This window comes from Lathamus discolor, chromosome 4 (genome assembly GCF_037157495.1).
Source record: "Lathamus discolor isolate bLatDis1 chromosome 4, bLatDis1.hap1, whole genome shotgun sequence".
Lineage (NCBI taxonomy): Eukaryota > Metazoa > Chordata > Aves > Psittaciformes > Psittacidae > Lathamus > Lathamus discolor.
The window spans coordinates 6,039,723-6,063,235 of NC_088887.1; the positions used below are offsets into that span (position 1 = coordinate 6,039,723).

The following is a 23,513-nucleotide window of genomic DNA, read 5'->3' on the forward strand; positions in this document are numbered from 1 at the left end:
AGAGGATACTGGAGAGGGACTCTTCATCAGGGTCTGTAGTGACAGGACAAGGGGTGATGGGTTCAAATTGAAACAGAGGAAGTTCAGGTTAGATAGAAGGAATAAGTTCTTCCCTGTGAGGGGGATGAGGTGCTGGTACAGGTTGCCCAAAGAAGTTGTGAATGCTTCATCTCGGGTAGTGTTCAAGGCCAGGTTGGACAGAGCCTTGGGCGACATGGTCTGGTGTGGGGCATCCGTGACCACGGCAGGGGGCTGGAACTGGATGATCTTAAGGTCCTTTTCAACCCAAACCATTCTGAGTTTATGATTCTAGGATTTTCTAACAGACCTTTACAGGTAACACTGTTCTCCATATTCCGTTTCTTCAACCCAACCAGAACTTTGCCTGCCAGAAGTGCAATCTAATCCTCCCTTATGGAAGGAATAACGTGGGATAGGAAGCCCTGGACCAGATTCCTAACAGCAAGGGATTCATTCCCTTCAAGGTAGCAGGCATAGAAGGAAACATTATAGTGATAGAGAGTATGTAAATAGGATTCAGATTACCTAAAACTGTTGTCACTGTATCACCTCCTGAACTGAAGGAGCTGATAGAGGAGTCCATACCTGTGTATGGAACTATTTAGATGCAGAAATGCAGCTGCCCAAGGGAATTATCAGTAGACTGGACCTAACCTTCTCAACTCCTGCATCGTCATCAGGTTATCCTGCAGCGTATCAGAGCACTATTCTGGTCAGTAGTGACTTAGACGATGTCAGTACTGTCACTGACTCATCACCTAACATTGCAACAAGGACTTGGGTCAGTCCTGGCTGAGGGAAAAGAGGACCTCTGTTAAACTGATAATGCTTGCTACCCGTGGGGATTTTTGGAAGTCTTTCAATCCTGCTTTTGACCCAGCTCAGCTTACATAGCTTGAGAACCTGGTAACACCAGAGACTGACAAGTCCATTCTCCCTTTGCAGGAGATAAAGGCTGTTGGGAAATGTGGGGAAACTCTAAAGGAGATTGACTTGAGTAAGTGTTTCATTGTTTCAGCTGCTCCCATCTCATTGATTGGATGTTTCAGCACCTCATGCAGAAAAGAAAGTAAGTCCCGTGGAATTCTGGCCTTTTGACCTCCACCTCGTATGACTTCACTGAGATTGACTCATGGGAAAACGCCCATTCTCTCTTGGGCCTTACCAACACAAGGAAGAAAGAAGCACATTACTTGGTCTCTAACTCCTTTCACTGAGAAGGTTTTGCACACTTTCTAAATACCTGCGGATATTAAAACTGTCCACATGTTAAAAGCGGCTGTTACAGTGGAACATCAGGACTGGCATAATCGCAGAGGCATTTGGCTGTATGTATAAGAATGGTCTGGCCCCAGTGTCCTTTTTTCCTCTTAAGTGCCCTCTTAGCCTATATTCTTTCTCTGTTGTCATTGTGCCACTGTTTATCTAACGAGTACACTGGGTCTTTTTGTCTTCAAACAGATGCAGGGGCAGGAGCAAATAGGAGGTCATTGAGAAAAGCTTCTGCTTTTCCTACTAGTCTTTGTTGGCCTGGGGCATTTCAATCGTTTGTATTTGAGGGGAACAGGGAAGTACAACCAGGGCTGGGAGGTTCTACTTCATCTTGGTTTGCATAACTTTGGCAATGGCAGTCTTGCTATGGGGATCAGAGGTTACTCTTCTACTGACTGACAATGTAAATTTAGTCTGGTTTCTTTTCTGAGGCCCAGATGATCCTTGATCTTACTCCTGTTACTGGGCTGGTGAGTCTGAAATGGAATAAATATGGATGTAGCTGTTTCTGTATCGTGGTGTTTTACATGATCTGTTTCTATGTCCTCCAGATGATCTGCTCCACCATATGCTGCATTTAATGACCTCTGAAACTTCAAGACACCACCAAAACAGATAGAAGAGACAATACTATATACGTGCAGGAACTATTGCAGGTATCTGATTTTTCATGTCTCCTTATTTTAAAGTGATTAAGCCTACAGTCAGGATGTGAAATGACTGCAGAAGACTGCTAGGCTGCAGACATAATGCAGTGACTCAAGAGCTCACTCTAGCTTTCCCAGGTCAAAATAACAAGGCATTCATGAATGCACACTGATACCTCTGCATTTAATTTACTCAGTTTTCTTATGCACTGCATAGATAGCACATAGTGTAAACATGGGCAATAACTTGTTCATCTCCCATTGCTTCTCTGGCAATGAATTCGGCTCTTTAAGACTTCTTTGCTTTATTTCTCACTCTTTTTCTGGTGAAAGACAGATGTCAGGCCCCTAGATGAGCCTCATTCCTTTCCCTTGTGATTCTCATCCCTACATGTTAAGGGTGCTCATATGCTGCAGGACATACCGGGTGATGTCTGTGGAGACAGAATGTAGGATTTCTACTTTTACATGACTGAGGAAAGTGAGAGTGTTTCTGATGCTGCCTTTCCTCCATGGTTGCAGAGTTAAGGACTGATGTAATGACAAAAACCACAGGACGCATCATGACATGAGAGCCTTTGCATCCCAAATTATGAAATAAGTACTCTGAGAACAGGGAACTACCTGGGAACAAGACAAATGGAGAGACTTCTTACAGAAAACAGTTACCCTTTTCCACTCCATCTGTGACCCCAAGCTTGTTCCTGTGCAGTTCTGGCCACAGCCAGGGTATCTTGGTGCTTGACCACTTGGAACTATCACAGGGCTATTTCAAACTTGCCGTAGAACAGGAGGAGGAAGAGATCTATGATGCCCAATCACTAGATGCCTGTCTTGGTATAGTAAGCAAATTCCTTTCCTCTGACTGTGAAAACAACTTTGCCATAGACTTCATATGCAAAAGTAAAGGTTCTACTCCCTAGACTACCACCAATTCACTGCAGCTCCACATAAGGGGCTATCAAACCTCATTGTCATTGGTATGAGATTCAGACAAGGCTCCCATTTTGTCTCCCTCTGCATGAAGAGAGGGAATGTATTTTCTGCATAAAAGTTTCCATTAGGCTGAAAAGAGGCCATAGGATTTTAGCTAGACAACTCATTTCTCCAGTAATCTTAACCACCCAGGGCATGGAAAATATAGCTTCCCATGTTTCCCCAGATGGCACAGAGAATTCTAGGATACACTCATATATGAATACACATACATTCCTTATTGTCCTCTAGTGAATACATATGGAAGGCACTAGAGACCACAGATTCCTCTCAGCATCTTGTGCTCAATATGCTTTTCTGAAGAGAGCAGCATTTGTTCAGCCTCGGATACTGTAGGTGGGACTGAGCCACTCAGGATATATGTAACTGGATTTGTGAGGATTTCAAGTTTGTAGAAACAATACTCTACCCACCGTGCTCACTGATGTAGCTGGTTAGGATGAGAGAAAGAGGAAGCGCTTTTCAACAGCAAAGGGCTTCAGATTTTTTTTTGTCAGGCTCTTCACTGGTCGTGAGGAGGTCAGAAGAGAACAAACCCCAAATTCTGTGTGCTCAGAATTTCAGAATATCACAACTTATGCCTTTCTTCTCCAGAATGGGCTTGTGAGGACTACAACCTACTTGTTTCCCTCTCTGCAGGATGGATTCCAGGAACCCTTACTGTTCCATTAGGTTGCAGTCCCATAAATAGAGTTGCGTACCACCAAGAACTTGCTGTTTCTTGCATCAGCCCAAAAGGATTAGCAAGTTTTCCTCCTGGACCATGGAGCAGACTCAAGAATTGCACAAGAGATAGCATAGAAATTTGGAAAAAAATGCTAACATTTTGTTGCCTTTATTATGTCTTTGTAGCCTTGCTGGGCTCCCAGCCACAGATAAAGCCTGCTGATGGCTTTATAAAGTTGTCTGATAAGCTTTTGTTGGCAGAGAAGAGGCATTATTGTAACTTCCCCCCCCCCAGCAACCCATTCCCAGCCACATTTAAAGGCCACAGTTATTCAGCTCTGCTTTCAAATCATGGTAAGGCTTCATTTTTGTTCATGGAACAGGACATGTAATGTGCACTCTGGGTGCATTAAGTCTTCAAGTAGCATACTGACAACTCTTTCTTACAGAGAAAATCCCTCTGAATTCCCCCAGAACCTTTCCAGAGCTTGACACTAGTGGAATAAGGATCGTGTAAACATCACACTTCAACTGGTTCAAGCTGATTCAAATGGACTCTCATGAGCTGGATGCTGTTTAGAATCTTCTTCTGGTGACCGACGAGGGTGATGCCAATACGCTGGATATCTCTGCAAGAAAATAGAGGATGTGGAAGGTGTTAAAATGGGCTTCTTGTTCTGAACAGTCCCAGTCCATTTCCCTGTAGATCCCAGTCAATGTGTATGGATATACATGTATGTATATCTTTGAGAAACAGTTGACAAGGCTTCTGCTTTTGTGTGCCAAATTTGTGTGGATGGATGGGTGTTGGCAGCACTTGGTAGTTTATGACACAGAAAGAAGCAGTGCAAGTGGGCAATGAAAATGATCAGAGAGCTGGAATACCTCTCCTATGGAGAAAGCCTGAGAGTTTGGGGTTGTTCAGCCTGGAGAAGAGATGCCTCCAGGGAGACCTTCTTGTGGCTTTTCAATATGTAAAGGGGGCTTACAGGTAAGATGGAGACTTTTTTACCAGGGCCTGTAGTGACAGGACATGTGGCAACAGTTTTAAACTGAAACAGAATAGGGTTAGATTGGATATAAGGAAGGGTGGTGAGACTCTGGAACAGGTTGCCAGGAGAAATTGTGGATGCTCCATCATCAGAAGTGTTCAAAGTCAGGCTGGGCCTTTGAACAACCTGATCTACTGAAAGATGTCCCTGCTCATGGCACAGGAGTTGGACTAGATGATCTTTAAAGGTACCTTTCTAAGGTTCTAAGAGTGTTCCCTTTCCTGGCTCCTGTCTTCTACAGAACACTTTAACCCAGTATATGTCATGGCTGGGTCTACACATCTTCTTCAAAGTGGTTATTACCTCTGGCAGCTGTCATGAACATTCTGGTGTAACAGTCTCTCTGCAACACTGATAGTAAGTTTCCTAGAGTATACGGGATCAGTATTAGTGCTTACAGAAAGAGATTGCAGATATACAGTGGTATGGAGGTTGTCCAGAGACTCTAATAAGATAGATGTGAAAACCAGCAGCTATTTTGCTCTGGCTATCCTCTCCTATTTCATGTGTATGTATTCCCTATATAGCCACTACTAAATGCTTCTCAGGCTGCTTTCACTTTCTGCATGGAAAACTCATTGTCTGCTTTCTGCCCCAGTACTTACTCCAGAGTCATGCGGGATATAACATCGAATGTAATCAGACCAGCCTGGTCAAAATTCTCCTTATAACGGCCCATCTTGATAGCATCCAACCACTCATGGACATTGCTGAGCGAAGGGAAATCTGGAGGACTGTTGCTCAGGAGAGGCTGAGATGGTCTGTAAAAGAGGCAGGTTCTAAAGATCTAAGCTGTCAAGAGGAGCTGACAACACTAGTAAGGTAAGAGTTATGACAGGGAGAGAATGCAACTTCTGAAGAGCACAGCATGGAAAATGCTAATATTTGTTCTTTGTGCCCTGATTCCTAAAATCCCATCTTGATGCCCTGTTTCTAGACTACCTTTTCTGCCTGAAAACAGTCAACCCAACTCAAGAAACTGATCCTTTCTTCCCATTTTATACTCTCTCAGGCACACTCTCTTGTTGCCTCAGATCTTTCCATACTTTCTGAGTCTAGCCCTGTTAGCTGGACAAAGAGTCACAGTGAAGGTGTTTCTGAGGCAGAGATGAGACCTTTTATCTTTCAACTTTTGTGAATAACTCCCCCTCTCCTAGATGCACTCCTTGGGTCAGGAAGTAACCTAATCGACAATAAGTGTCTTGTTTCAGCTCCAACACCCATCTGATAAAAGCATAGCAGTAAAAGGCCAAAGAAAGGGCTGTTTATATGCAGCATTTCCTCTTCCAGCCACCTTTGTCTCCTCCCCTCTCTTCACCTGACTTGCCCCAAGGCTATAACTCTCTTTATGTGCTGTTTTTGGCAAATTGGGCATCACTAGGCACTTTTCTCCTCCCCCAGCTTGTCTCTACTGAGAGTTTTATAATAACGGGGAAAACCCCTCCAGGCCAGCAGGATGTAATTACATCATCAGCCCAATATCCACCTAATCTTAGCTCCCCAAGACCTCCCAAGAGACTTCTCCTTTGCTGACCTCTTGCCTCTGGTCCCACCAGGCTGCAAAATGCAGTTGGGAAAATAGGGGATGGAATCTGCAGTTCTAATTAATCTTATCTACAGAATTCCTTCCTTCTATAAGCTTAAGTCTTATCTTCCTTCACCATCTCTTCTGATCACACAGTGCTGTGTGATCACAGAATATCTTGTGTAGCTGCACCCTGATAGATCCCTCTGTTCCCTAAAATCCCTCAATCATTCATCCTCAGTGCACCTTATCAAGAGATTCATTTCCCCTCACATTCAGCACCCACAACTCCTCATCACCCAGCCTGAATCAAGCCTGTTGAAAGACAAGCCTTTTCATTTTTGCATAAATTCTCATCTCACCTGCTGCTCCCAGTGCCAGTAGCTTTGAGGGCAGACGGTTTGCGGATCATTTTATCCAGGGCACTGACGAGTTGCTCAAATTTGGGTCTCTGGACCCGCTCCTTCTGCCAGCAGTCAAGCATCAGTAGGTGTAAAATTGTTGGGCAGTCTGGGGGTGGTGGCAGGCGATAGTCCTGGTCAATGGCATTAATCACCTGCAGGAAAAGAAGAACAAAGCTGGGAAAACAAGAAGAAAACAAACAAAAACCAGCAGAGCTGGGAAAAGAAAAGATCAAGAAACAGTCCCTTGGTGGTACATGACCTTCTTCTACTTGAATTGGTACAGGACAGAGGGGCAGATGCACGTTCTCATCACTTCTCAAACTTACATCCTGATTGGACATGTCCCAGTAAGGCCTCTCACCGTACGACATCACCTCCCACATGACAATGCCATAGCTCCAAACATCACTGGAGGAGGTGAACTTTCGATACTGGACAGCTTCAGGAGCAGTCCAACGGATGGGGATTTTGCAGCCCTAGAAAGCAGAGAACAACCAGAATGTTAGTGAGATAAGGACTATTAGTTAAAACGACATCACTGAACTGATCAGATGCCAGTAGGAGAAGTCTGAGGATGGAGTGACAGTCCAGTTGATGCTGTCTTGTAGACATTGTTGGTTTAAATTCATAGGATGTTCAAGGTTTCCACCTTGTTCTATTGACAAATAGATGAAAAAAGAGTCATGCCTCCTTACTGCTACAAATCCTATGATGTAGTAGTTTTTAACTTTTGTATCTCTTCTTTCCAGCATTTGAGAGGTGGCAGATAATAAAATCCTCATGAAAGTCACAATCATTTGGAAATCTAAAGCCATTTAACCAATCCCAACCTGCAACACTGAGGATAGATATACTCAGTGACTAGCATTAACTCATCCCTTTTTCCATCTTGATCTCTCTGACTGCAGGTATGACCTGCCAGACAAAATACCATTCAGGTGCTGGTTCTTCAAAATACATATATCTAAAACTTGATTCACTTTTCAGTGACTGCATACTTGTTCATCCTCTGCACACAAAACTGTAGTTTTAACCACCCTGTTATAGTCTCACTGCTTTTCTAGTATGTATAGCAGGTGTTAGAACTTCATAGTCAATAAGTTCACTTGATGGTTGGTTGTAAGCCCAAAAATATGCTTATGCTGGATACTTTTTCTGGAGGAAAACCAATATTTTTTTCCTCAAAGGGTGGTAGTACAGGACTTCAACCTCTCCTTCAGTCCTTTATATTTTCTTTAAGAAGCTTTGGAAGAGGAAAGAACACTTACATCTGGTTATGAGATTTGTCCTATTCACCACCATTCCACAAAGACTCACTGCATAGTGGTAACTCACCAGAGCTCCAGTATAGGTGGGATTTGAAGCATCATCCTCCAGGAAGCGGGACAAACCAAAGTCTGACACCTTGCACACAAGGTTACTGTTGACTAAGATGTTACGTGCTGCCAGGTCACGATGCACATAATTCATATCTGAAAGGTAGCGCATGCCAGCTGCAATTCCCCGTAGCATTCCCACCAGCTGTAACACACTGAACTGTCCCTCCTTCTGCTGCAAGTGAGGAGACAAACACAGGCTTTTATGACCATGAAGCATAAAGCTAACAGAGGAGACTTACAAAGAGCAAGGAGACAGGGTGGATTTATGAACTCAGTGAACACTCATCTTGAGTTTAGCCAAAATGTGAAAGTTCAGCGACAGCAAGTAAGAATGGAGGGTGAGCTCAAAGCAAGAAACCTCAAATGAAGTCAGGTACTAGTGATCTTTTTTTCTGAAGACGAATCTCATCTTATGGCCATATCCTCCTTCAGCATTTCACACCTGGTCTCATTAGCTACTAAGAAGGCTAAATGAATGGGAGTAGACAAATCTGCTCTTACTGTTTTAAGGTCTTTACAATGAGTTCTATATAATTCTAAACAGTGGGTTCATGTGCTCTTCAAAATGTACCTACCAAAGCATTTGTGGTTGAATTACCATACTAGTCAGTGAAAAAAAGAAGTGAAGCATCTATACTACAAATATGTCTGTATTTATTTTACATTACTGAAAAAGCACTAGAGGCTCTGAGTCCAAAAATAACCACAAGTTTCGTTACTTCATCACGATGTTGAAACTTTAAAACGTTCAGTGGAATGAAGTTTGAAAAACATTATTAGAAAGGCAAACTCTGGAACACGCACATAAGGAACCGGAAGGCTGTGTACACAGAGAAACACATTAGCACTGTTCACCATTCATTATTTGAGCTGGAGAAGTCTGAAATAATGAGGAAATTTTATATGATGGCTGATCTTTTGGAATATTTTTGCCATGCTGGCGCAAAAGCACTTACTCTCGTAATTTGCTATTATTTCTATTGCACCTGAAGAGGGTTACTGAGGACTTATAGAGTGAAGAGGAAGGACAGGCAAAATTATCAGATCTGAGACTGGCACACAGCAAGATGAAGAGGTAACGATCGTGGGAGACTCTGGTTGTGGTACCCTGAGGAAGGAATCCAGTGATCCGTTCTCCATGAACTCTGTGACAATCATGACTGGTCGGCTTTTGGTGACCACCCCCTCCAGATGGATGACATTGGGGTGCTCAAACTGCCCCATGATGCTCGCCTCACTCAGGAACTCCCGCCGCTGTTCATCCGTGTAACCCGACTTCAGGGTCTTAATAGCTACTGTGTATTCACGCTTCCCTGGGTGTTTTAGGCGACCAAAGCACACTTCTCCAAACTCTCCTGTCAGGGAAGGAAGAAACACACCTCAGATAAAGGAAACACAGCAAAGAATTTTAGTTAGGTGCACTAAAGCATTCTACTGTGGAAGACTCCAGGCACTTCTCGGAAATAGGGTTACTAGGACTATTTTGGATTAAGGTAAAGTTCTTAAGGCAAAGGCTCAGACTGGAGACTGTACCTTCATAGTTCAAATGAGAAGCTCTGAGTCTTCAGAGCACATTTTAAACTTGGTTTGGAGAAAACATCTACTACTAAATAGGTTAAAATGCATTTTGGTAAAAGTGAAAGTAAGCTACTCCGAGACGCTTGATATACCATGGATTCATGAGTCCACTTCAGGCCATTAGTGTGCCAAGTCTCAAGGTGAACAAGGAAGGCACTTCAAAATCTGCAGATTGTCACACTACCTGATCCAATGACCTCCTCAATCTTGATAAAGGACACATCAATCTCTTTTGCAAATTCTCGAATAGCTTCATTGGGGTCTTCATAGGTTGAAGGATCAATGTAATACTTCACTCCAAGTCCTGCAGTGGAGGAGACAGTCCAAAACATCACCAGAATCAAATCCTGAGAGACATAGGTGTTAATAAGTCCTGAAAAGAAACAGTCCCTTGTCATGTGTTGCTCAAGAACACTTACCTCGTGCACTGATATACTGCTGCAGGCGGTCTGTGTATGGAGTCTCTCGCCTTTTACTGCAGGACATAAAGGAAAGGAAAGTCAAAACACACACAAGAGTCTCTCAGAATGTTGAGATAGAATTCTCAATGCAAGACTCAGAGAATCCTTGAATTTAGGGATAGAAGATGGATGTTAAGATGCTGCCCATCTCTTTGTAACCACAGTATGCTTGTTTTCTATGTAGTAGTTATTACACCACTATTTGTATCCCCACTTTAGGTATGACAAATGGTAGGACTTCCAGCACTATCCTGGAAAAAAAAAGCATACAGTATAATATTACTGTCTTGGAAGTTTTCTTGCTATTCAGGCTAAATTTGCATTTTGATTTTATAGAATCACAGAACGGTCTGGGTTGGAAAGGACCTTAAGATCATCTAGTTCCAACTTCCCAAATTATGCTGTTCAATACTAATCTAAGCCATCTCCTGTGATGCTTCAAGAACATTCTAAGAGCTGTTTACTTTAATACTTAATTTGTGTACATTTCCCCAGAGATTGATTCTTTATTTTTAGTCCTGGTCTCTTAACAGCATTTACTTTGACTACTCTTTTTGCAAGTGTGGTACCCAAAACCAACCACACAAAGTCAGATGGACAGAAATCTGTTCTGTGATGTGAATTTTGCATGTGCAGATCAAAACAAATATGGTCTTTATTACTGTAATATTTATTGCATACATGCATTTAATTTCCAGTAAGCATAAGTCATTTTCAGCAGAGGCATTTCTCAGATTTCAGTCTCCTCTTGTATGCATGTGATTCAAGCATTTTTTCCCACGTTATCCAGTTGTTTTATAAGTTTCACCCTATTTTCTTCTTGCTCTAAATGTATTTTCCATTTTCAAATAACTTTTGTTCCCAAAAATATTTGTATTTTTTCCCCAAAATGCTCATTTGCAACCATTTCTAATTAGGCCAGATTGTCAATCAAACCCTGTGGTGTCCTGTATTATCCCTGCTGTTTGCATGGGTTTGTGTCAACTCATATGCTTTGCTGTTTCAGCGCAAGACCTTCTAGCTGTTGATTCTGTTAGGATCTGAAGACAGAGTATCAAGAAACACTGTTACTTTACTAACATAACTAATTCTGTCATTCCAACAGGTAACTGTGTGTTATTCTTGTCAGGCTTCTCTCTTGAAATTCTGCCAAGATTGCAAAAACAAGAGCTCTACTTTCAAAATCTGTTCTGTTCTGGAAAGAAATTGCCTAAAATAGATGGTTTTACATTGTATATTACCAGGAAACTGTGTGCCAACAAGTTACAAGAACAAGTCAAACTTACAGCATTTGACTCTACATATCTGCAACCTTTTAATGAATTATTCATATCATGTGGTGTTCCTTATTTCCTACACCTTCAAACCTTCTTTTCTCATCAAAGACACATTTAAAACAGAAATTTGGTATTTCCACTTTTTCTGAACAACTGTTTATTATAGCACATGATCCTTCAAATATTAGAATCTATTTTTTACGGTATATCCTTTTACGTAGATACATTTACAGACACTCAATGTCGTTCCCCAGTACAGTTTTGGTAATATTAATTTATTCTGGGTTTGTGGGGTATTTTCTTTAGAAAAATATATGCTTTATTGAGTTGCGCGCATCACATTTCCAGCTGTAACAAGAAACTGTACTTTTAACAGTTGAAAACTGCAAAAGGAGGCAACAATGCATATAGAACAACATTGGAGAGCTCTTTTCTTTCCTGAAAGAAAAATATTTATGAAGAATATACACAGAAGGAGAAAACAAATGTAGAAAAGGGAAGAGAACAAAAAAGAAATAACTAAAACTAAATGTCACTTTCTCAAGTTAAGTTGTTCATACGTTTTATAGGCCAGCTAGAAAAGTTAGTAAGTGCCTCTTGTGCAGAGGCAGAGTAGAGCAAAGTACAGAGATCCATTACTGTCAATCTAGGGGATTAAGCTCAAACCTTAATACATTCAAGGAGCGGGTAATGACTGTTTCTTTTCTTCAAACAATAAAACCCCCACTGGTTACTTTTGTGCCTCTGCACAAGTAGTGACCTCCTACTTTTTTTTCTCTTTAAAATTTCTGATCTCCTTTTTTTTTTTAACATAAATGATCATCTCTACATTGACTTATCTGCCCTTCTTCCTTTCCAAAACAGGAAGTGGTTTTTGCTGTCTGTAACCTGTATTTTATGACTTAGTGTTCTATGGAACCGTTGGGATTGTACAGATTTTTTATTTCATCCCATGACTTTGGTTAAAGGTCCTCGGTTAAAGGGTATATAGCACCTTCTAAAAAGCAGATCTAAATACTTATTCCACCAGTACTTCTTTCACTACAGTGTTTCTTTCTCCACTTGCTTGCTTAAAATGCAATTTATAGTCCATTCTTTAAAGCAATGCATTTAAATACCCTCTGAATACTAGATTTAAAATGCTTCCCTTGTTTTCAAATTGTTAGCTAGTCAAATATTAGCTAAGTACATGAGCAGTTTACCAAAGGAGAGGCTCCTCAGATAGGACTAATGGGGCAGCATCTTTCCTTAATTAGAAAATGGCATCTCAAGGACATCTGGATAAATGTAGATGAGGCTGTTTCCCTTGGGACTGGGTAATGCAGCAGGGGCTATGTTCCACTGTCTGCAGTGCACATGAGCAGGTCAAGGAATTCACCTCTTGAAGATGATGGCAAGGATGGCAATGGCAGCAATTACCAAGAAGGCTAGACCACCAAGTGCTGAGCCCACGATAAGCGGCAGTCGGTCCTGGACCATCTCTGAGCGCTCTCCTAGCAAGGAAGACACATGCATACACAAACACAAATGTAGAAGACAGGAACTGTTAGAGTTTCCCTTCTACTCAGCTAGGTCTCACCCATCCCTACCAGCCCTTTGCTTCCCAGGCTAGTCCTGGCAATTCAGCAAATCATTGACTTGGTTATCCCTTAGCACCTTCCATCACTCCAGTGACTGCCTTCCTCCTTCCAAAAAGCCAGTGCTCCCTTTGAATACAATTTTCCTTCCCCTGGTCCACTGACACCTGCCTAGTCACGTAAGTATAAGCTAGCTCTGACCTGGGCTTTGATCCCGTTCTCCCCTATTAGTTCAGCTTGTAGATGACATCCATTAGTACCTTTGATCCAAACCAAATTGTGTCACAAGGTATTATGTAGCTCTCTGCATGAATGGATGGTGATACTGCCGGAAGGCAAGCTTCTGGGTGTATGTCCTGTGTCCCACTTGTCTTTAAGATGTTTACACAGCATTCAGCTGTAAGATGTCCTGTGACATCTGAAGATCAAACTACAGCAGTATATAGTGCTATGTACTTTAACACCCTCCTAAAGAAAGTTCTACTAACACACTCTGCTCCTGGTGGTATGAGGCACAGAGGAAACAAGGACTAGGACCAAGGAATATGGCTGTAGTATAAACAATATGCTCTGATAGCGTGAAGCTTCTTTGAACAAATCTGCATATGCAAATTATGATATACAGAAATACAAGTTGACTAGGTAGCAGTCCTCCAGAGGATAAGCTAATATGCTCAGGGACACAAATGAAAGAGTCACAAGCAGATCTGAGTACAAAATGATAGCACTTACCTCCCATTAAAGTCTGGAAATACATCTTTCCACTGTATGGCCCATAGCCCACTGCTGTTCTAGCTCGTACTTGGAAGGCATATATCTTTCCTGGGCTCAGATTTGATATGGTGGCCATGTTGGTTTCACTAGTCAAAGTGAATGAATTATCCTCATCTTCTGCCTGTGAATATCAGTGATCAAAATGGAATGTGAGACTTTTGCCCACACGGCTCACTCACCTCATCAAGGAATACCAGTTTCCACGTCGTTCCAGTATTTGATCTGTTACAGAGCCTCCCAACCACAACCTCTCTTCTAGAACTGACTTCCTCACACTTCTTGTTCCTCACTGATACTTTTAACTCCCTTAAGCCTGGGCTTCTGACAGAGTTCTGCCAAAGATCCTCGGTCCTGACCTAAACAAGAGTGAGAGACAAAACTACTTTGTCCTGTGGTTCCTTGCTAAGAATATAAATAGAAAATTTTCTTTCTGCAAGCTCCAAACTCAACTATTCTCCTAGAGGAAACCAGAGCAAAACAACATGTAATGGAAGCAGGAAGCTGCTAGACATCTTACTACAAATAGCAGGCCTTTTTACTGCTAGAAAAACAGTAGCCCTGCACAATCCTACCAGAATATTTATGAGAAAGATCAAGAATATGGAATGTGAGCTTGTCTGAGCAGTCATACGTACCTCCTCCCCTCAAGACAGTTGGATTAGGAGTCACGAAAGATGTGAATGGAGAACAACTTTCTATTTGCCACCCTTTAATTCCAGCACATAAACAGGTAACTGACATCCGCCACTTAGTAAATGAAAGAGTGCATTCCTCCTTCCAAAATTTCTGAGAGATGTCTGTCCAGGTATAAATGGGAACAAAGGACTTCCCTCCACAAACACACGACAGAATGTTGGAGTGAGTCCAATTTATACATTTGGAAACTTCAGCTCTTTCCACAGTTACCTGTGTGATCTGATGCTAAACTTTCCAGGCTGTTAGCCACAGCTTTTCAGCTTCGATACAAATGTCTTCTCTTTTTTATATTTCCCTGTATGGTTCTAAGTTGGGAAATGCAGATGGACTGATGTTAGATGAAGCATATGTAATGAACTTCTGCTTTTGCTATAGCTTGTTCCCTCATAATTGAAGCATCTTTCTCCACCTTATTCATCCTGATAGATTTCCCTGTTCTCTTTTGCATAATAACTATACAATAATCAGCATCGCATCAACTTTCTGCTCACCTTGTCGAAGTAGCGTAGCTGGTAATCCAGGATGATCCCATTGGGCTGGTCTGGCTGAGGCCACGATAGTGTGATGCTATTGGTAGTACGACTCACCTGATGCATCATAGGGACGGCAGAGGGGACTGGAATAAAAGAAAGGAAGGAGATATTGCAAAGATATACATTTAACAATTAATAATAATTGCATATTCATTATGATGAGTTAATAAGTTAGGTCAGTTCTTCCTTCCATTTCCTTTAATTTGCATTATGAATTACTTTGCAAAATAATCAGAAGAAATACAGGGACAATTCTACTCTACTGGGAGACACAGTCACCGACAAGTTGGGCAGACAGAAATGAAAATAATCCACATCTAACTGGTCATGCACAGGAATGATGAAGTTACCTCCACTGTAGCTGGAACATCATTCTGATCTTCAAATTTGTAATTTTTAAATGCAAGATGACAAGATGTTCAGTGCCACTGCCTTGTTCTAGGATCATGCTTGGACAAACAATGTGACAGCGGTCAGAGCAAAAGCAGATCACACTCCCTCTCTTCTCCTTCTCCCCCAGATTATAATTCTTTGCCTCAGGAAAAAAATCTGGGCTATCAGAGTAATGGAGGCCTTTCATTACCAGGTCACGGTAGCAAACCAGAAGACAGAGGCAGATGAGAACACTAATGCGTTAAGGAACAGGCTTTGAAGCATTCCTCAGTTCAGTGGTCCCAGTGCCGTCACAGATCATAGAGAATGAAATAATTATCCCATTGTCACAGCCTGTTTGCAGCCTTGCGTTCAGACTACCTCCTGAATTTCAGGCCAATCCCTGTCAGGACTGTTGCCTAGATATCAAAACTACTGCTGCGTTTGAGACTCAGTCCCTCTGCGGGCCACTGAACCACAGAATTCCAATCTGAATGGGCTTCTAACTAGCACTACTACCTGGAACCACCACCTAAAGGTCACTGTTAAGTGTGCACGTGTGGAAGCTTCACATATAGTTTTTATGTCTGTTCTTAATAGCTTGCTAAGTTTCTGTCTTTTGGTGAACAAGACAGCTTGGTACACTACCCAGATGGAGCTGTTAGCTCTCAACTTAATTCCATTACGATACCGAATGCCTATAGTCTGTGTCAGATACTAATTACTGTGTGAAAGTGCCGACTTTCCTTTATGCAGAAAGCAAGGATCTGGACATCAAACATAAAAGAGGGCTGTGGAAGCATGAATCTAAACCAGAAAGCAAGCAAGAACTTGTGTCTACCAATTTTAGAAATCTTTTGATTGGCCATTCGAAAAGTCTGAAGTTGTTCAGTTCAAGACTTTGAGAGTTGTGTAACTGACATTACTTCTCACTAACCTGAAACTCTGTTTGGGGTAGTTTTGCTTTTCATTTTTTTCATCCACCTAAAGGCACCATTCACACGTTCTGAAGACAACAAAAGTACATGTTTAATAGCAGGCCCTTTCTTGAAGTACTTATTTCTTCTTAAAAATGTCCTCAGAGCAGGAAGGGAGATGCCATGCAATGAAAAGCTGCCCCTCGACTCCACTGGAAAAAAGCCTTTATGCCACAAGGTACCATGTTTTACTATGCACTTCCTAGTTTTACGTGCTCAAAACGTTTCTGCCTTCATTTAAACAGTTGCTGAAACCTGAAATATGAAAACAAGCACATTCGTCTTCTGCTCATGGTGCAGACAGGGCACAGTGAAGACAGAAACTGGAATAGTTTCTTTTTGTGGTGTGGCCATAAACATCTTTATTAAGTCCCAATCATAACTGGGCAAATCCACTGAAGACAGTAAAGTTAACACATGTCATTAAGGGACAAATTAAACCTTAAGAGTATTTTTGCTGTTCCTATGTGAGAAGAAAACAACAGTTAAATTCTTAGGGACCTTCCGTGAGTGCTCAGCGCTGGCAATTAGATCAGAAAAAAGCAAATAGTTTGTCACTTTAAAATATAATGTAGTTCATTCAGAGGACTATGAGCACAGAGGTCACACTCCACTTGCTTTACCTGCTGGTTTTAGCTTGGTATAACATAAAAATATGTAGCTTTTAACAGCTCTTTTTATTCTTTTCCTCCTCTGATCACAAAAATGCCTTGCCTGTGACCCTGCTTTTGACAACCAAGTCTACTGGACTCCTTTGTCTCTTTGGGAAAGCAAACCTCTTCAAGCAATTTATCCATTTCCCTTAGTAATCTCATAATCATACTTGGCATTTAATTCTTTTCTGCTTCTCACACCACTTCACCTGAAAATCTTATATCAGGTCCTCTTAAATTTCCTAGCACTATCCATGACTGTCCTTGTCCCCATTCAGTGTCTTACACAAGCCTTCAGACTGTCTAGCTTTCATTTCTGCAGTTCAACAGATTTTGGTATTGCCAGATTTTGCTATTCAACTGCTCTGAACACAAGTGATGTAGAAGGCTGCTCTATACCTCTTCACCGGTACAAGGCAATCTGGTCACAAAATCTTTATTGTCACCTATCTCCATTAGCTCTTGTAATGTCTGGATCCAGTTAAAAAGAAAAAAATCTACTTGCTTTTAAAAGTCTGCACAGATTCGCTCCAACATTTGAGTCTCTGCTGCCTTTATCTCTGCCTCTTCTTTCTAGGAATGTAACAAATGTCTGAATGAATAAGTTCAGTAGCCTGCCTCTGGCAACAGACATTACTACATGCTTCAGTGGAAGGCGTAGGGGGAAAAAAAAGGACATGCAGTTATAGATGTGCACAGAGGAAGCTTTTTCACAGTGTTTCAAATGAAAACCTGACTTCTGTCCTCCTGAGACATGCAAGGAGATGTTTGTTTACCCTGAGACACACTTAAACATCTTAAAATAATGATTACAAATTTTGCCAGGGCTCTTTTTAATAATGTGGTTGGATATTCAGCTTTTTGCTTTTTGTCAGCTTCCCCTCTGTGAAGAAGCATAACTCCACTACAATTACGTAATAGCTTTTCCTCATGCAGTTCATGTTATCTGCAGCAGCCTCCCAATATCTTTCTGTATATCCTGACGCTTCTCTAGGTATTCACCCACAAGACTTCAAACCTGAGTTGAAAGCAATGCCCTTTTCTCTTGCCTCATCTCTGGGTGTTTTTTTCTTCTGGTAATTTCCAAGTCATACTATTACTATCCAAACAGATTTTATCATCACTATCTAAATGGGTTTCAGATGCTTTTTGCTACAGAAAGTTAAGTGTTAATATATTAAAGGATGTTTTTCATGACAGCCTTTCTAATTCTGTCTTCAGATACATACTCACGGAAGAGTAGGAACATGATAATCAGGCTACCACAGGAAAATGTGATTGTGTAACCAAAGGATGCTATCATACTTTGAAGCAGGGCTAGCAGACTGTTTTTAAGGATAAGCCAACCTTAGATGAACAGTGTTTTGAAGACAAAGATGAAGAGTGAATAAGTAGCATGGAAAAAAGTAGCACTGTTCCAGCACAGCCTGAGATACCTCTAATAAAGGGGCAGAGGGTGGGGAGGAGGATTTTTTTGGATTAACAACTGGAAGAACGGAGAGAACTCTGACTAATGTATGAATATGTAGAATATTCAGAAACTGCCAGGGCTGGAGGGTCTTTGGTCACCTTAATTCAATGGAGAGAGAAATTTTGCTATGGCTATTTATTCTGAAAGCTTATCTTTCTCTAGTTTGCCTTTTTTTATACCCTCCATGCCTTCCTGTCCCCTCCTAGTCTCTTTCAGAACATAAGATCGTGAAATTGCCATCTCTGCTTGTATTATAATAATAATATATTATTTATAATAACATATAAAATAATATATAATAATACAACAACAATAAGCCATGCTAAAGTGAAAAGCTGCTGAAGGGATAGGAGGGGACATGGATGAGACAGGCCACGTGATGGAGGAAAAAGGGCCTTGTTACTATGAGCTGTCAGTATGAATTTAGGCCATCTCATCTCAAGCTCACTCCTAATGATCTTGAGGAAGAGCAAGGAGAACAAAAAACCTCAAACATAAGAAGAAGCCATTCAGCACACATTGCTGTGTAAGTGTGTTGGCCTCCCCTGAAACTGCTTCAGCTCACAAGATACCTTAGACATCCAGCACACCCAGAGACACCGAGAGAAGAGGGCAGATTTGGTGATTCCAGGCAGGAGAAAGAAACAGCTGCTCAAATTACGTCACATACACATGAAGGAGGCTGAGATGAGAAACATGAAGAAAGGGAATTCTTTAGGATCTAATAGGTCTCTAGCAGAAGACAAAGGAACTGCCTGGAATTACCATACAAATTACCCAGCCATATCTTTTACTGTAAAGAAAAACTGATCACCTACTTGCAGCCAGACTCTTAAGGGGACCAGTTATCCTATACATGCTCTGCTACACAGTAACTGTCAGATAACATTTCAAAAGGAAGAAAGGGATATCAGACCCCTGGTATCTGCTAACAGTAGGAAATTACTGGGGTCTATATATATTCTTTTCCTTTCCATAGTAGCAGAAATGACAAGATGTGATTTAACCAAGATCATGACGACACATCTGGTTTTGCAGCATTTCTCTCCAGCTTTGCTGAAGCCTGTTTTTGCAGGAGTTTCTACAACTACACAGTGGAATTTCATTAGGGATTTGTTTTGAGTTTAACATTTACACATCTCTTAAATGTTTACAGACATTTTCTGTCAGTTCAAATTATTCCCCCTCTTTCTCCTCCTCTTCACATTACCCCTCATTATATTCTATTAAGCAAGCTGTGTACAATTTCTCTCCAGACTAGTTTATCCATGCTTGTAAAGAACAACATACGCCCATTCTCTTATTGTTGACATGTAGCAAAACTGTATGCCCGTATGCACGTGGCTCTCTCCAGCTCCAGTCCTAGCATATGATATTTACAGAAAATCAGAATTTGATTGATGCTATTCTTCATTTCCCTCCATATATATAAAGCCTTCTTTATGCTATCCATCAGTGTGACCTACTCTTCAACTCTTTAATCTCTCCCTTTCCTTCGACTGCCCACACAAGCCATTAGTATTCTAGTTTAGTCATCCATGTGGTCTAATTCCCAGTTAGAATGATCACAACACCTCTGACACAACTGTACAATGCACTTAAATATTTCTACCATGTAAAAGGCAAAAAAAAAACCATTAAAAAAATCTCCATTTCCTATTGAAATGAGAATAATATTCCAAGACCACTTACATGAACAGCAAGGTTGAAAAAGCAAGGGCAAGGTAGAAGGCAATACATGGCATGCAGAAGAACCGAGGCCAACTTCAGTAAAATAGCAATGGTGATTCTGCCTCTGGACCCTTTGTCAAAATTCCATTTTACACCTCTCCAGGAACTGTAAAAGCTGTACTTTCATGTCCTTTTATGACCCCCAGGACTGCACAGTATTCACATATGCCCTCCCAGGGTCATGTATATTTAGGTGATGAGTAAATATCATTGTATACATTCTTTCTTGTCACACAGCACCTATCTGTAACTGTATCTTCACCTTAAGAAAGTGCCTATCTGCCTCTGTTTTCCACTTCCTTACTATGATATGCAGCAAGGGAAAGGTAGACAGTTTTGATGTAACACTTAATACCACTGGTATTGTGCACTAGAATATGAACTGAAATGAGAATGGAAGTGGTGAATAGGAGCTAGAAAGGAAGCATCTCAAAACATAGAAAGGAAAAAAATTGCACAGGTGAAAAATGCTACAAAGACTGAAGAAGATGAGGTGGAGAAGGGTAGGAGACACAGAAGGTGAAGTGGAAATGCAGAAATGCTCTCTAAGAGCTGCTGTGGCAAGCTGATGCTCACAAAATTCCCATCAAACCCTGATAGTGTCACCTTCTCTTGCACCATGAAGTAACATGCTTTCTCTGACCTACATCTCCCATTGCCACCTTCTCCAGGGCAGCTTCTGCCCCAGCAATTCTTCCCCATATACACCAACATCAGCTGCTAAATTCAATTCTTCTGGCAAGAGGGAAGAAAGGAAAGCCCATTCAGAGAAGGGCAGAGGTGAAATCATGGAACTCACAGGGCAAAATAGAGAAGGGCACAACACATAAGTAAGAAGACAAAGCTCTGGGATTCCAAAGATCAAATGAGAGACAGAAGTGGAAGAAATTTTGGGACTCAGATGCAGGGTTCTCCTCACCTGACTGGCTGGTGCTAACATTGATGGTGGCATAGTGGGGTGCTTCTGAACTCAATTCAGTCACCAAGTTGACAGCCTGGATCTCAAAGGTGTACTGCACACGGGCCAAGAGGTTGGAAACTTGCACGCGACTTTCTGTCAGGCCTGCTTGACGTGGTTCAAACTGTATGTTGTCCGCACAGCGCAAGCATGGCCCCGAGGACCCTGTTGGGCATACTTTACAGATGACATTGAAGAAAACATCCTTGCGGCCACCCAAGTCCTTCGGGAGACGCCAGGTCAGGAGTACGCTGGAGCCAACAATTTCATAGCTAAGGTCACGAGGAGCAGAGGGGATGCCTAGAAGACAGAATGAAAGATCAAAATCCTGCGAAAGAATGGGAGAGTGGTGAGGGACAGGCCAAGACAAAGCAGAGGGGAAAGAACAGACAAGTTGCTTTTTCTTATTCTTACTCTTCTCTAGTTATTTCTCTGAACAAGGCTAAGAAAAACGCATTCATCGCTACATCAAATATACACTTCCATATACGAAGGAAACATGGTACTATCACATTTTAGAGAAACAAAATTAACAAGGGTCTTTGCTTCCAGGGTGTGACTTTTACCTCTTCCTAGAAGAACAGCCAATGTTTAGGGAAACTGCAGGCCTTTGAAATTTTGCACAAGCTTAGTATTGTCCTTACTAAGACCTCTATTTGTCTCCTTTGAGAGAGTAATGAACTCTATCGGACTTCAGTCAGCTTGTTCCATCTATTGCAGGAGTTCATCACCAGTTTCCCTATGACTGTTCCTGCTGCCAGCCAGGTTCCTGAATGGCACTGGGAGCAGACTCTAACAGCTAAAAAACTGCTCATTCTGTGCATCCAACACTTCCGCTGGCATAAAAACAGTGAAGAGAAGGAAGAAAACGCAAAGTGTGAGAAGATGGTGTGGGGATGAGAATGGGACAAAATGCCAGTGGCTAGGAAGTGAAAAGCCACGACAGATAAAAATAAGCAGCTGCGTTATGTTGCTAAACCTGGACGTAGACACAGAGCAAGACTGGAAGGGACAGAGAGCTGAGTTTAGCAACAGGGAGGGGCAAGGGAAACATGATTTACAGAACATTTCCCTCCAAAGGCTGTAATGAACTACAAGAATCCTCATTCTCACAGTTACTCTATAGTCAAGGAATATCGATGAAAACTATGGGCAAAGCCTTTTCTTTGTCTAATGCTGACACCCTGTACTAGGTACAGGTGGATGAGGTCTTTCTGAGGGATCTCTCCAGATGCAATCAAATTCATTGCTGGCACATTTGAGTACATCAGACACACAGAAGACTGTTTAAAAAATGTATTACTGACAAGATGACACATTTGTACATCGAAAAATGTCAGAAATGTCTTTTGTGATCTTAGCTGGGCCACTCAGCATTTGCATTGTGGTATAGTATTTAACTGCATGATCACATACTAGTTTCCTTAAGGAGTCTTATCACAGTCAATGCAAAGGACGCTTAATGCTGCTGCAGATGCATTCTGTGCGGTATAGGAAGCAAGGGATTACAGAAGCAATCTGTGTTTCTGAGTGTTTAACTTCAGAGTCAAAGTGTTTGCAAATTGCTTTAGAAAGTAATTCTTTTTTCCTGTCACTTCCACAAAATTCAAGGATGATGTTTCACATATTACTGAAATTCTATTTTTGAGTGCTAATCACCAACCTTATTTCATTTTCTGCATCTGATTATTCTTTCTTGGCCTATTAATATTCATAATCAATGACTATGAAAAGTTGTAACTGATGAGAACCACAGAGAAGCCAATGAAAAAACTCTTTCCCCATAAATAAATCTGTAGAATTTGAATTCCGTGCAGGAAATGTGGTTTGAACATTGTCATGGTTTGAGCTTAAACCATGACACACATTTTCAGTGGAAAAGGGAAGAAAATACTGGTTAACTCCTTCAGCAAAGAGTATTTACCCCGTGTATGAAATTAATTTGCATTTCATGAGAAATTAGTACATTATTCTTTCATTAAAAGTAGCTCCTTATGCATATTTGCAGTAGACTTAATTAAGATTATATGAGTCATCTAAAAGCTGACATTTCCAAATTTCTGAGCATCTAGTATTGCAACACCCCAGTGTTCTCAAAACACAGTTTCACCAATGTATCAACATTGTAAAAAGCATATTGGGAACGCTTTTGCCTTCTTGTCTGCATTCAGTGAGCGGCTATACCCTGTAGTCAACTGGAGAAGCAAAGGGCGGTTTTGGGTTATTTCAGAGGTCATGAGAAGAGGTGAACTGCAACTCTCCTGAATCGGTCAGGCACATTCTCTCTCATTAACTGCTCTTTGTGCTTTCAGATACTCCATCCAAATACTTACCAGTGCAGGGAGCATCAGAATTGTCTGAAGCAGATCGATAGTAACGGTTCTGACACACACATTCACTGGAACCTGGCAGTGGAGCGTGGCTGTGGTCAGGGCATTGATGGCAGGGGTCATCTCCCACAGATACTTTAAAGAAGCCAAGGGGACAGGCTAA

General features: G+C 41.5%; 1 protein-coding gene across 8 annotated transcripts in view; it reads right to left on the reverse strand.

Moving 5' to 3' along the window:
* Positions 1–3,736: 3,736 nt before the first annotated feature.
* EPHB6 (EPH receptor B6) overlaps positions 3,737–23,513 on the reverse strand; it is a 57,910-nt gene continuing 38,133 nt past the window's right edge. For all 8 annotated transcript variants that reach the window (XM_065676085.1, XM_065676082.1, XM_065676084.1 and 5 more), the window contains 13 exons: positions 23,354–23,509; positions 20,982–21,320; positions 14,817–14,941; positions 13,588–13,750; positions 12,657–12,771; positions 9,960–10,015; positions 9,725–9,844; positions 9,070–9,317; positions 7,919–8,134; positions 6,910–7,059; positions 6,542–6,735; positions 5,260–5,415; positions 3,737–4,231 (listed from right to left, as the gene is read on the reverse strand). In XM_065676085.1, the coding sequence (XP_065532157.1) occupies positions 4,123–4,231; positions 5,260–5,415; positions 6,542–6,735; positions 6,910–7,059; positions 7,919–8,134; positions 9,070–9,317; positions 9,725–9,844; positions 9,960–10,015; positions 12,657–12,771; positions 13,588–13,750; positions 14,817–14,941; positions 20,982–21,320; positions 23,354–23,509 (2,147 nt within the window). In that variant the 3' untranslated portion in view covers positions 3,737–4,122. The remainder of the gene's footprint in view (positions 4,232–5,259; positions 5,416–6,541; positions 6,736–6,909; positions 7,060–7,918; positions 8,135–9,069; positions 9,318–9,724; positions 9,845–9,959; positions 10,016–12,656; positions 12,772–13,587; positions 13,751–14,816; positions 14,942–20,981; positions 21,321–23,353; positions 23,510–23,513) is intronic.